The sequence below is a fragment of the Giraffa tippelskirchi genome, chromosome 11, assembly GCF_054371585.1.
Source record: "Giraffa tippelskirchi isolate mGirTip1 chromosome 11, T2T-mGirTip1v1.2.pri, whole genome shotgun sequence".
NCBI lineage: Eukaryota > Metazoa > Chordata > Mammalia > Artiodactyla > Giraffidae > Giraffa > Giraffa tippelskirchi.
In genome coordinates this window covers 63,123,900-63,138,832 of record NC_137285.1, presented here as the reverse complement: position 1 = coordinate 63,138,832, position 14,933 = coordinate 63,123,900, and the positions used below count along the sequence as shown (strand labels likewise).

The 14,933-nt window shown below is 39.4% G+C and overlaps 1 protein-coding gene across 13 annotated transcripts in view; it reads right to left on the bottom strand.

Moving 5' to 3' along the window:
* Window positions 1–8,255: 8,255 nt before the first annotated feature.
* TRIM2 (tripartite motif containing 2) overlaps window positions 8,256–14,933 on the bottom strand; it is a 179,389-nt gene continuing 172,711 nt past the window's right edge. For all 13 annotated transcript variants that reach the window (XM_081543676.1, XM_081543667.1, XM_081543677.1 and 10 more), the window contains 3 exons: window positions 14,323–14,393; window positions 9,707–9,847; window positions 8,256–8,615 (listed from right to left, as the gene is read on the bottom strand). In XM_081543676.1, coding sequence (XP_081399802.1) covers window positions 8,463–8,615; window positions 9,707–9,847; window positions 14,323–14,393 — 365 coding nt within the window. In that variant the 3' untranslated portion in view covers window positions 8,256–8,462. The remainder of the gene's footprint in view (window positions 8,616–9,706; window positions 9,848–14,322; window positions 14,394–14,933) is intronic.

The window sequence follows — 14,933 nt, the reverse complement described above, 5'->3', positions numbered from 1 at the left end:
ACAGGAACTCTCTCTGGTAACCCTGCCTCGTCTCTCACTGCTTCTTCTCGAGCATCGTCTAGCCTCACGATACTGAACTATCAGTTCTCCCCTGGAGAGCTCGCTCTCTTGCCCTCTTTTAGCAAGCCTGGGTTGCTGGTCCCCCCAACACCTCTCTGCCTTCCCCCCGGGTGAGTTAACAGCCGCTAGCATCCTTGGCCCCTCTCCACAACGCAGCATCCTCCATTCTTAGGGGGGTGATGACTGTGCAAATGGGGCAAGTCTGAGTCATGGTGGGAGCCTCAGGTGTATGTGAATGTCCTCACTCACCTGGTGACTATCCCTCTGCCCCAGGGACTGTGACATCACGTAGCAAATAAACACCACCACAGGCTGAAAGAGACACCACAGAAAGAAGGGAAAAGTCTTTCCATTCTTTTGAATGAGGGGTCCTGCATTTTCATTTTGTACCAGGCATCATAAATTATGTAGCCAGCTCTGTACATATTCATTTAAGTCTCATTCCAGTAGGATAAAGCTCCATGGGAACTGGGACCTTATTTTTTTTTTTTTTTTGGTTTACCGCGATTCCCTAGTAGCTAGAATGGGACCCTAGACTCAGTAAACATTTGCTAATGAAGGTATATAAAAGCAGTTCATAGTGTTGTAATTACCTGGTCTAGTTCAACAACCACACTGTAAGCTCTTAGAGACTACAGGTCTTATTATTTGTCCTAACAGCCCTTACACATAGCCCAAAGCCTAGTAACCACAGGTGCGCGGGCATTTGTTCAAAGACCATAGCAGCAAAAAAGAGACAGGAATCGGGCTGAGGACAGAATGTCATTTGCCCGTCCTGTCTCTTATCCTAGGCAATAACAAACTGCACCTTTACTTGCACCTTTTGTCTGCTCTGGAAAGTGGTGTCTTTGCCTTTACATGAACCAAGTTCCTTAAAAGCAATCTGAGATATACTAACGCCTGGGCAAGTGCCTCACTCTCAATCTGACTCTATAAAACCTCCAAAGAGCCCACAACAGCAATGGTGCCTCCTTGGTTAAATGGAAAGAATAAGTGAAAAACAGAATTAGGTGTCAATAATACTAATGTTCACAGTTACTAATTAGCAGTGTAACGGTCGGTCTTCTTCTCCTTTTTGTTGTTTCAGCTCTCCTTCCCAGGCTAATTCAGGTCACCTCTTTCAGACTTTCCATCTGTTATGGAAATTTAACCCCCCACGAAGTAAAACAAAGAAGTTTTTGTAGTGTTCCTCTATTTTTAACCAAGGCTACTCTAATCATAGTAACTTTTGTGTTCATCTCATCACACAAAATATAAGTCATGGACTTAATGAAAAACCAAAAAGCCTATAAATAAATCAGGAAAAATGCTGTATACATACATTTAAACCAATGACTTGTTTACAATCAATGAAGAAAGACGAGAGTCCTTTATAAAAGAACAAATGAATAAGCATCCAGTACGTACACTACTCAAGACTGAGAGCTCACCTATTCTCAGGCCTTGTGGGGCACCACAGGTCAGATGGGAGGGAGTTCCCAAGATGGGGTAGAAAGACCTTGGGTTTACCTTGTCTCAAGGGCACACCAAAAATCACAGCTCTGTAAGTACTAACCACTATCGCTGAAAAGACCGAAACCCACCAGGAAAGATCCTCTACAACCAAAGAAATAAAGAAGGAACTAAGAAGGAACTGTGAGACAGGTGAGAGGTGCAGAGTTGGGATACAGTCAAGACTCCTACCCCTGGCTGGGTGACCTACACACAAGAGAATTACGGTTGCAGAGGTTCTCTCAAAGGAGAGAGGTTCTCTCAAAGGTCCGAGCCCTAGCTTGAGTTTCCCAGCCCAGGGGTCCTGCATCGGGGAGACAACCCCTCAGTATTTGGCCTTGAAGGCCAGTAGGGCTTACTTTTGGGAGACCCAGAGGACTGAGGGAAATAGAGATTCCACTCTTAAAGGGTACACACAAAATCTCACATGCTTCAGGACCCACAGAAGAAGGTTAGACCCACCTGCTAATCTTGGAGAGTCTCTTTAGAGACACAGGAGGCAGCTGGAGCTCACTCTGGACTCACAGACACTGGTGGCAGCCTTTAGGAAAACTCACTCTACCACAAAGACACTGAAGCTGGCAAGTGCCATTGTGGAGTCCCTCGGCCTATTAGCCTCAAGACCCATTCCTCAAAACCACTGACCAGCCTGGAGGCACCAGTACTGGGACGCATAAGGTGAAGCAACTAACTGGGCAGGGACACAGCCCCATCCAACAGCAGAGAGGCAGCCTGGAGAATCCCTGAGCCCACAGCCATCCCTGGACATGGCCTTGCCCACCAGAAGGCTGAAGACCCAGCATCACATACCAGCACACAGAGATTAGACCTGGAACCCCAGGGCCCTGCAGCCAGAGAATCCTAGGACCAAGCTCTGCCCACCAGCAGGCAGGCACCAGTCCCACAGTCCGCTGGGCCCTGGGCCCACCCATCAGTAAGCCTGCTCCAGCTTTCAGACCAGCCTCACCCACCACAGGGGGAACATCAGCCCTGGGACAATGGCAGTCCTGCAGCCTGCCATGACAGGACCCAGTCAACATGTGAGCACCAGACCTGGGCCTGGGGGAGGGGGGTTGTCTTGCCCACCAGCACGCCAACACAAACTTTGGAACACCTCAGACCCCATAGTCAGTTATGGCAAGAACTGGCCCCACCTGCCAGTTATATAACACCAGCTCTGAGACCCGTGAGTCCTGCAGCCAGACCCCAGGACCAAGCTCACTCACAGACCAATTACCATTACCAAAATGAACCAGTTAAAAAACAAAACCCCAAAACCCCTCAAACCTCCCAACAACCAAAAGTCTAGGACCAGATAGCTTTACAGGTGAATTCTACCAAACATTTAGAAAATGTTCTGAAATTATTCCAAAAAATTGCAGAGGAATAAAAGCTTTCTGAACTCATGCTACAAGGCCAGCAGCGTCCTGATATCAAAACCAGACAAAGATTTCACAAGACAAGAAAATTACAGGCCAATCCCACTACCCACTCTAGTATTCTTGCCTGGAGAATTCCATGGACAGAGGAGCCTGGTGGGCTACAGTCCATGGGGTTGCAATGAGTCGGACATGACTGAAGCAACTTGGCGTGTATGCATCACTGAGGAACACAAATGCAAAAATCCTCAACAAAGTATTAGCAAGCTAAATTTAACCATACATTGAAAGAACCATACACCATGATCAAGTAGGATTTATCCCAAGGATGCAAGGATGGTTCAACATCCACAAATCAAGAACAGAAATTATATAATGATCTCAACAGGTGCAGACAGCTTTTGACAAAATTCAATTTATAATAAAAACTCTCAACAAAATGGGTATAGAGGGGCTATACCTCAACATATCAAAGACTATATGTGGTAAGCCCACACCTAACATTATATTTAATATACTCAACAGTGAAAAGCTGAAAGCATTTCCTCAAAGATCAGGAAAAAAAACAAGGATGACTGCTCTGATCACTTTTATTCAACATAGTATTGGGTAGTCACAGCAGTCAGACAAGAAAAAGGAATAAAAGGAATTCAAACTGGAAAGAATTAATTAAAACCGTCACTGTTTGCAGATCACATGATGCCAGAACACAGAAAATCTTCAAGATGCCACCACAAAACTATCAGCACTAACAACTAAATTCAGTGAAGCTGCAGTGTGCAAAATTAATATACAGAAATCTGTATATTAATAATAACATAATAATTAATAATTAATTATAATTATAATATTATTATATGTATTATAATTTTATATATTATATATTAACATATTATATATTATTATATATTATATATTAATATATAATATATTACACAATTATAGTATATATTAATATATTAATATACAGAAATCTGTATATTAATAATACTATAATAATTATTAATAATTATTATAATTAATGATAATTATTATTGTATATTAGATTATTTTATATATTATATTATATATATTATATATAATATATTATATATAATATATAAATATTATATATTATATTTATATATTATAGATTATATATGTTTATATATTATACATATTATATATTATTTATAATATTATATATTATATGTTATAATTATATATATTATATTATATAATATTTATTATTAATATTAATTATTATTTTAATTAATAATCTGTATATTAATAATAATCTGTATACAGAAATCTGTATTTCTATATACCAACAACAAACTATCAGAAAGAGAACTTAAGAAAACATTCTCATTAACTGAACCTTTTCTCACTAGTATGCACAGTTTGATTAGGTATTGATATCTTCCACGTGTTCTAGAACATATCTTCACTTTCCTTCACTAAGAAAAAGAACAATAGGTTAAATAAATGAACATTCAGCCTGGAAATGGAGAAAACAAGCTTTATTATAATGATTTGAGATTTTGTGCATGGTAAAGATAATACACGTGAATCTTGTTTCTCCTATGTTTCAAGACAGAATTAATTTAAAGATTTATTGTAGACTAAAGCATCCAAAATACTGTGGTACGTATGTAGCTACGAACATACAAACACTTTGATGCACAGCGTTTATTCTCTTCTTTAAATAGGCAGTCAGCATTTTGATTCATAAAAGAACAATGATGAGAATATATCAGTACCAATGTCAAAGAGCGCAAGATTTAGTGTTCTATACACAAAATATATGAAACAGATCTATAAAGATGGAATGTACAAAATTTTAAAAGAAAAAAAAAAAAAGGAAACAAAAATCCCTCATACTCATACATAAGATTGAAAGGCTACAGAATTGAAAATGATATAAAGAATTCTAAGAATATACTCTTTTGATGACCGAACATTCCCATGTCATAAAGCAAAAACATTTAAGGCTGTGTTGCTTTCAAAAGTTATTGGAAGTGCTGTACATTCATTGGAACAACATAGCCAATTTATTCATCTATCTTAGAATATTAACAGCTTCCATACGTTCTCCACAAACAGACTATACAATCACTGCCACACAATTCATCTTCAGAAAGTTTAAGATTAACATCATGATTTGTAGCTTACTGTCATTTAAAACAAAACAAAAAATTATTTATTTATACCAGACAAATCTTTAATGGGCACTTAGTTTCCTTTATGGCAATGCTAGATTCCTAGTTATCAAAAATATTAAAATAATTGTAAGTTTAAAACCCTGTAACATTTACAGAATGCAACAATATCACAACTTTCAATTTTAAGCAAAATTAAACAATGTTTGCAGCAAATACCTTCAATTTTATCTTACCTGGAAATGTCTTACTTTTAAATTATTAAACTAAAAATATTCCTCCCTTTTTCAGAAGCTGGTGAATAAGGAGGATACCGTACAGTTCAAATGTACATAAAGATTTTTTCCATCTGAAGTAATCTGCAGATTACCTGATGTTTATTTTCTATTTCCTCCAATTAATTTAGGTATTACCAAAGCATTTACGTGAACCCTTTAGAGTTAAGGATCCATAGACACTTGCTAGCATACTGCTATTCCAGTTAACTCCCTTAGTACATACCCTGTATATTTAGTAGTAGAAGCAAGTGTATTCTAGTTGCATGGACCTGTTAGTATTTATTTGCCTCAAATCTAGTCAAAGAGTAAATTAAAGGAAGGTAACCTGGGGACTTTAGTTACTGGAGACTAAAGTTTGATCAAGATACTAAGAACCATTTTTTTTAAAAAATGGCTAAACGTCATAAAGGCCTTTTACTCATGTGTTTCTAGGTGGTCAGGTGACTCCACCCACCTCCCCATGTCCAGCAGGGGAGGTCTGTATAGGAGATACAGTTACTAATATCTGTAGCTGGGGAGGGAATGTATTATCACCGACCATTACATTCTAACCGGCAACATTGTGCCGTAAGTGCCCAGGGGAAATTTGAATGGGTAGTTTTTCAGTGCTACTTATCATGAATGTATGACAGGTTCTGTACACTCGACAAACAGAAATCAAACAGTAATGGTAGAACAGAAACAGTCACTTACTTTAATATCCTTCTCAGTTTGCTAGAAACCATTTAGAATGTGACAAAACTCCATTTAAATCTTGTCTATTCATCTTATCAGCAGCACTTTTCCCCCTAAAATATGCTTACCAAGAAATACAGTAAATGCACATATATCATCCAAATTTGAAATGTTATTTATACTTTAACATATATGATTATACATATTTTGGGGAAAATGTAGTGTTTCCTGGAGCGCCCATAGCATGTGTTTTAGTAACAGGTAGTGGAACAGGTCTGAATCAAAGTATCTCTTCTTTTATTCCAGTTTCGTTCCAATATTAACATGTAAAAAAATTAGCTTTGTGTTCATTCTATTAAGATACCCAGTCTAATATGTTATGATGGCTGGTTAATTTCTAAATTCACAAGTATAATTTGAATGTGCAAAATACCCCTTTAAGTAAACTAGCCTTAAGATCCATGGCCTATGACAGAATCTACAGAGGAAGCTATTTTCACTGGTGAAAATAAACTGAAATTAATTTAACCAATTTAAAAACTTTCCTTTTAAACATTCCAGGAGTTATCAAGTCTAGCTTATCTTTTATGCAGAAGATTAGTTAATGGTAAAATGACATTCCTGCCCTAGAGTGTAAGCTCCAAAGGGGCAGGGGCTTTTGTTTATTTATTACTTTATCCCTAGTGTCTTGAATAGCCTCTGGCACCCAGGAAGTGCTCATTAAACATCAATGTTTAAATTCAAAGACTCATTTCACCACTGACATTAGGAAAAAAGAAACATCACAATCACATAGTTATACATGTGGGAAATGTTTTTTTATAGTACAGTTTTAAGGTGCTTTCAGTGAAAAAGGTCCCCAAGTCATTATCGAAAATGCCAAACACGACATCCTATTTAGTAGAACTGAGTAGAAAATCAAACAGTGGAAATACACCACGTCTTATTTTACAGAATCAGATCTGACTAAATTATTCTTACCATTTCTCAAAATGCGTTTATACATAAATGTAACTCAAGTTCAACTTTGTTTCTTTTGACCTGTTTTTCTTTTTGTTTTGAAAGCACAGAAGGCCATTTTCTGTGCTGACTAGAAGTCAGCCAATACCAGCATTCCTGGAAAATGGCAAAAATGAAATCTGCTTTAGGGCTTGCTCTATGAGGACGGCTTTAAACGGTGCAGTTGAGGAATGTGCAGAAGCTGCTTCTGTCTTTCAGAGTGCTGCCTATTTCAATACACCAAAGGTTCAGCTAAATATATATATATGATACATTCTACCTTAGCCTAATCATGTATACATAGTCCTTTAATGCCTCTACTAGTCATTAGACAATGATAAATAACCATAACATGCCCTTACCTGTAATGCTTTCGCGATAACACAACTTTGGTAACACTTGCTTTCTAAGGGGAAACCGCGGATCAATCACATGCCTTTGGTTGACACCATCAGTCCTCCAAAGGGCTGCTTATGGCTCTCTGTCCTAGGATACTGGTGTCTTACTACATGTGCTGACATTTTGCAAGAGGTAAAGCTTTCGCATTCATGAAGTGGAAGAGGAGAGACACATGTGAGAACATGGCACAGAAAACGTGACTGACTTTTCCTTGACTACATTCCAGTGCATTAACCTGGAGTTAACGGGGCCTGTTGGTTTACCGAAAGGTAGCATTGCTATTGTAAAATGCCTTTCAAAGTATCAGGAATTTCAGGTTTCCCTGAAAATGAACTTTGTTTTTAGATATAAGGTGAGCAGGAGAGAGGTGAAAAGAACACATGAAGAAGATCTTTGATCAAACTCAGAAAGGATGGGAGATTTGCATTGATTTTTTAAGTGCTAAACTCAAGAGGCTTGCTAATCCCAGCTGGGAGGATTTTGTAAGACAGCTTTTGTTTTTTCCCAAAGTAATGTTATATGTAGTTACGGATAAACAAAAAATGTCACAAGAGTAATATCTACTGTAAAAGTGAGGTTAGAAGATCCCCTGGGTCTTGTGACCGAGGTTAAATAAAGTATATAACTATAACAGATTTTGTTTTCATCTTGTTTTTGGAAGCTCTGCACAAAAGCTATCACTCACAGGATTAACAAATGCCTTTAAGTATTCTAGTTGTTTTTTTAATGCTTGTTTGATTTGCAAAATTAGTTAAACTACATAAATCCCTGTCCTATATGCCATAGTTCACAGGTGTAAAACTTTGCAGTTTTTATAGATTCAGTAGAAGAGATTTCTTTTTTTTTTTTAACTCTAAACGTGGATTATGGAAATCAGATATGCAGTTTTTAAGGAAATTGTTACATTCAGAAATAACCTTGGAAAGTTCACCGATGATTCCTTCTAGCAAGAAAAGTCTAGTACCATCTGGTCCTGCGTCGGGAAATCCATTCCAGTTTATGGTGTACAATCTCTGCAGGGGGTGTCCAGTCGCCCACTATTACTGTAAGTACCGGTAGACCTTGAAACAGTGGTTTCCAGAGTCTGCCACCACCACATGGCCGTCTGAAGTTAGGGCGAGGCCCTGGGGGCCGTAGAGTGGGTCAGCAGACGTGTTAATGTAGGACAAAAACGACCCACTTCCATCAAACACCTGTGAACATAAAGTCAGGGCGTGACAGGAGAAGTTAGAGTAAGAGCAAGAAGCAGGGGTTAGGAAACCTCTGATGCTGACGCTTTTCACACAGAAGCATGTGTGCAACGCCCAGGCCTGTTTAGGTGGTAGTCACCGACTGCCCCTCCCTCCACTCACCTTGCTTCCTCTGCCCCCACTCTCTGTGCCCCAGGGGCGCTGACAAGGCACGCCTCACCGGCCAGAGGACCTCACTGACACGCTTACAGAGGTCCCATGTGAGGGGACGGGCTCTGGATGGGGCCTGAAGAACAAACCACCTGTATTTCTCACTCTGAACTTTCACTTCTCCCCCTTCCAGCCTCACTATCTCCTTTAATTCCCAATCACAAGAGAGAAAAATTAGCAACTAGACCACAGAAGAATGTCCTGAGTCAACGTGCAACAAGAAGATGGAGATTATTTTTTCATTTTCAGAAAAGAGTAAGTTATACCAAGTCAATGGTTCAACACGTACATTTGGAATAGAAAGTGGTCTTTTTTGGTCAGTAAGCTTCTGCTATGATGAAATAAAAAGAACTCTCTTCCTTCTCAGGCCCAGGCTGGTTTTTCTAGCCATAGGGTGTGGCTTATAGGGTGTTTCAAGAGGCAGGTGTGATGAGGGCCACAGTACAAATAGCTGAGCATCTGGTCCTATACAGCACTGCCTTCTGACTGTAGCTCCCTGTCTGCTTCTGGCTTCCCATCAGATACAGAACGCCTTTTTCAAACGTAGATGTCCACCGGGATAATTAAGCAAGATAAATACCGTAGAGAAATTAAAGTATGCAGTGTTACATTTAAAGTCTTGACCCTTTTCCTGAGAAGAGGACATCCATCGTCAGATTCAACTGCTGAACACTGCTGTTCTCAGAGTGACTTGGGGATGCTCCTTGATTTGCCCAGAGCACCCTGGGTTGACTCGTTTCTATGCCACCTTCCTTAGTTTGACACTTCTGGTTAGACTATTTACAGCCTAATTACCTAACCAATGAACAAATGGAAAACATTCCAGTTTGGCGGACTTCACTTTCAACCAACAGCGATCGCTCTAAACAAATAAATCCCTCTACCTGGATCCTGCTGTTCCCCCAGTCAGCTACGATGATGTTTCCATTCGAATCCACCGCTACGCCCGTGGGAGCATTAAACTGCCCGTTTCCTTCTCCATTTGAACCAAACTTCAACATGAATTCGCCTTCCTGATTAAACACCTGTACGAGATATTTTTAAATGATTTTAAACTAAAATAGTTAAGCAAACATTCTGGTTTTTAAAAAATATCTGAGCAGGTTATTTAAGACATTCTTCAAAAAGGGGGGAGTTTACAAACTAGACCCCACATATCACTTGTGGTTCCCCAATTTACTATCTAAATCTGATTTACTATTTGTTAAGCCACTTCTTTTCCTAGCTTATATCTGGTTGTATTACTATGTGAAAAATACTTTTGTTATCGATTATCAAAAATATACAAATATAAGGTAATATGAGTAAGTAAGTAAGTAGAGATGTAATTTCCAAACACATTATTCTTTTTGCATTTAAATAAATATCTAATTTCAAGACTAGGCACTGTAGTTTTAACAGGATGGACAACTGCTCAAAGTTGAATCAGGAAGTAAGAGCTTTTTGTTAGGCCAGATATTCAGAATTTACTACCCTTTTACTAAGTCAACATAACAAGAAATGTGGCTGAACCACACATTTATAGCAAGGAAAATCCAAGTGAGTATGTGTGTGTGTGTGTGATGGCAGCAACTGAGGAATAAGCAAATAGCTTTTTAAAATAGATTTTCTCAGAATATTTTAGTTAGAATAGATAGCCATAAGGCTTTGATGGATACAGCCCATGAGAGGAGGAGGAGGATGGAAAAGGGGGCCAAACAAAACTGCAGAATTCTCAAATTCTCTAATATCTGATACGGCCAAGCATTGGACTGTTGTGGTTAATTAAATATTCTTATTAATAGAGTGTTACAGTATATGTACCAATTGTAGATTACTCAGATTACTAACACTGAGAGAATTAACATTTTAATATGTGTTTAATGATAAGACTAGTAAGCATAATTTTATCTTGAAGATTCTGTTGATACTTAATGGTTTTGAAACATGTTCAGGATATTCTCTTATGCCTTCATTACCATGCAACACATGTAGAAAAACTCACTGACGAATCAAAAAGTGTTACATGCAAGGCACCCATGAGAGTGAGGTGTCCAGAACGAGGACCTGAAAAAGGTCGCTAAGCCTGAGCACAGATCTAACCTGAAGGTGCTTTCAGAACCTTCTAGAGATTCTCTTACTGCCATCTCTGTGATCACGAAAGAGTAAAATGATGCTATTCTTTTAGTTTCTTATGATGGGGAAGTGAGACGCTTCCAACTCTAAAGCCTAAACTTTCTTTAAGGTAAAATAAAAAAGTCGTGACTGCTTTCTCAATTAATTACATGCTTGCCGAGTAAATAAGCTACGTCTTTGGTTCTTTGAAAGGACAGAGACAGCAATCAACTTTTACTAAGATGGCGTGTCTTTAAAATCTTTTCTGATTCTTTTTATCTCCTTCACATAATTTTGGGATTAACATGTACATACTACTATATATAAAATAGATAATCAACAAGGATCTAATGTATAGCACAGGGAACGCTATTCAATATTCTGTAATAAACTAAATGAGAAAAGAATGTGAAAAAGAAAAGATGTATGTGTATGTATAAAAGATGTATGTATATGTATAACTGAATAACTTTGCTGTACACCTGACATTCATACAATGTTGTGAATCACAATGTTGTTGTGGTTTAGTTGCTAAGTCATGTCCGACTCTTTGTGACCCCATGGAATATAGTCCACTGGGCTCCTCTGTCTGTGGGATTTCCCAGGCAAGATTATTGGAGTGGGATTTCCTTTTTCAGGGGATCTTCCTGACCCAGGGATCAAACCTGTGTCTTTGGCTGTGCAGGGGGATTCTTTACCATTGGGTCCTATACTCCAATACAAAATAAAAATGAAAAAAAAAAAGCTATACAAATAATCATTTTGTTTGCTTATCTCTGTGAGTCAGTATGTTTTCCTTAATATAATTCAAACAGCTTATATGCTTCTGCTCCATTCTGAAATTATGAAGGCTAATTTAATCTTGTTTTGCAATGAGGAAAATGTATATAGTGAAGGTAGCTAAAGAACTAATTAGCCCACTTGTTACCCCTGACTCATATAGTTCAGGTTTTTATGTTTACCAACAAAGAAGTGACTCGAATCAAGAATTCTTGTTAACTGCCCATGTTATATAAAGAAAAAAAGCCCAACTATTCCATAAAAGCTACACGGCAACAGTTGTCAAAGAGAAGAGAAAAATCAAAATGACTGGGTTTTTTCCCACTAAATGGGAGAAAAGTTGAGTTTAAATAACCAAACTATCTCTACAGAACTGAAAACCTGAAATGTTTTCACAATCTTAATGACTTAAAATTTCTCACATTTTCTATTTTTCCCACCTAAAATGTCATTTAATTATTTATAACTTATTCAGATGAAAGCATACAAAGAGGCAGAAGTATGAGCTGAAATCATTTTTATAGTTTTCTTTTTTGATAAATGTTTATCAGTTTTTATAATTTTGATGACAGTCCTTTTCTGATTTCAAAATTCTGTTCACCTCAATACCACCTCCACTTGGAAGTCTCCCCTGACAGTCTTAATTATGGAAATCTTCTCTGTTTTTCTGGATATTTACAGAACTTTCTGTGTACCTATTCTTTTTGCGTTTTTTTGCCGTGTATCTTTTTCGGCCGTTCAGTCCCGGCCAGGGATTGAATTCATGCCCCCTGCAATGGAAGTGGAGTGTTAACTGCTGGACCAGCAGGGGAGCTCCTATATGTACCTATTCTTAAAAAAAGGCATTTGTTGCTCTCTGCCTTGCATTCTGGCTACTGACATATGTTTTCTTTTCTCCTACAGTGTTAGTCAGGACTGGTAAATAGAAATCCTCCCACACAGCAAGGCCAGCTGGCTCACACAGTTGCCTTGAGCAAGGGGGAAGGAAAGGCTCTAAGGCCACCGCTGTGCTAAGCAGAAAAGGGCAGCCTGGTCAACGTCACTGACTTCTGCTGGGGGTGGTGGCACCTAGGCCAGGCCTCTCTGACCCTGGCACTACTGAGACCTATGTAGGTTTCCTTCTTGTTGAATGCACAACGGTTAAATGAAGGACCCCTCTATAGAGAGCGCGGAGGGTAGGGAGTGTCACGATGGCCCGCGTTATCCTTTCCTAGTCATGCCCGTCCACAGGCTGTGCCAGCCCCGGGGAGAACGGCCACAAGCCTAGGCTCCGCTGCCACTTGGCTCCATCCTTCCCTCATTCTCAAAAGACCTTCCCCTGCCCCTTCCTCTCACCAAGCCTGGGCGGGTGTGTGCATGTGGGGGGACGGACGGAGCCCTGCCACTCAGGCAGCAACTCTGGAGAGACCCCGCGGCAGGAAGCAGCCTCTCACGGAAGCAGCAACGGTGGGCATCCTTTTCCCTCAGCCTGCCCCAGCACCAAGGCCCACTGTGCTCCCCTCTCTGCACGGGGCCTTGGCACCCATCTCCAAAGCACGAGGCCTTTCCATTTATCTAGCCAGCTTAAAGACACCTTCTTCCAGGAAGAGCTGGGGAAAAGCAGCAGTGAAGCGCGTACCTTCGGGTGTTAGAATCCTATCCCTATTTAGCTCTTCCAGTCATCCACACTGGCAGGCTGGTGTTTAGATCTGATTGCTCAAGCATTGTCTCTAAGCGCAAACTTTCCTCACTGGCCTCCCTTATGCTGTTTTCTTACCCTCCCTCACATCTGAAATGCCTAACTTTAAAACATTTAAGTGAGCTTACTTACAGGGAGAACTTAATGTCATTTCTAGGATCAGTGCAAACCTGCATCAACTGATGTAAACAGAAGGTAACCCTAAAAACAGATGAACAACTCTTAAAAGAAAAGTATCTGCCAGGGCACTGCCCGGGGCTGCTTCCCTTTGAGTGAGCACACTCTGCACTCAGAGAAGCTTGGTCTGGAATGTTAGCAAGCGCTTTCTCGTTCCAGTAAGTGAGACACTGGTTTGAACCACTTTTTTTCTCCTGATTTGCTCATAGTAGAGGTCACATCTTTCTCCCCGCTCTACCTAGAAAGAAAGATGTACTATAGTATTTGGGGGAGGGGTGGGGAACACCAAGTGTGTGAAAGGATGCATGAAGGACATTATATGAATGGCTGCCACGGCTATTTCCCTCCCCATATCTGTTGCGGCGGCAGAGTTCTAATATCTACTTTTGTTTGTAAGGTCCTATGGTGCAGAAAACTGAAAAAAAGTCATCTGTTTTAATTTATCAAATAGCCACAAAACATTAAGCTTCAGAAAGTTCTGCCTCTCCAAGTTCAAGCAATTGCTTTCTCAAATTTAATTTTCAAGTCATCTCCATGTACACCAGTTTCAAATGAAGAAACTTATTGCCACAATATTTTGTTCACTTTGCTGACTCTCCAAAGTCTGTGTGTCCAAATTAAAACCTGCATCTTTTAGGAGAAGCAAAGGTCTGATCTTTTAGGTTATATCCCCTAGGTCCTGTGTGCAAACGCGAATGTCATCTTTTCTCCCAGACTCATTCCTGTGTTAAAGCAGTTAAAAGTTAGCAACAATTGATGTGTTTATGGTACCTTGACAGAATGATTATGGAAATCTGTAACAATAATCTCATTATTGCTATTTACAGCTGCGAAATGGGGACCTGAAATAAAAAATAAGAAAAAACATGTGATAACCATAACAATGAAAATGATGACAACACAGTAGTTACAGAACTTCATATATTAACTTAGTTATTTAAGAAAAAACAAAGAACTATAGACTCGGTTCTTAAAAGGTCATTCAGCCAGACCTCTGGCTCCAGATAACACAGATTCGATAACATTCTACACTTGTGGCTGTCTACTCTGCCTTCTTCCAAATCAAGCTGAGAGTTCCAGCAGCCCTCATGAGTGGGATAAGCAGTAAGCATCAGAATTCCTTCTCCACACCACCACCTGAAAGTCACCTCTGCCAGCTTCCCTGACAGTCGCATAGGGCCCTCAGCTCCCACTGAAGAGAGACATGGTAACTCTCGGGAGCACTGAGGGAAACATATCCAGCGTGTAAAAATTTTTTTTCAAGTAGGGCAGAAACCCACACTTTATAATTTTGGGCGACATTCAGAATTTGGCAGAACTGGAGACAAAGCATAAAGACAGATTATGCAAATTAATGCGAAACGCCCAAAGCATCCTTCTCA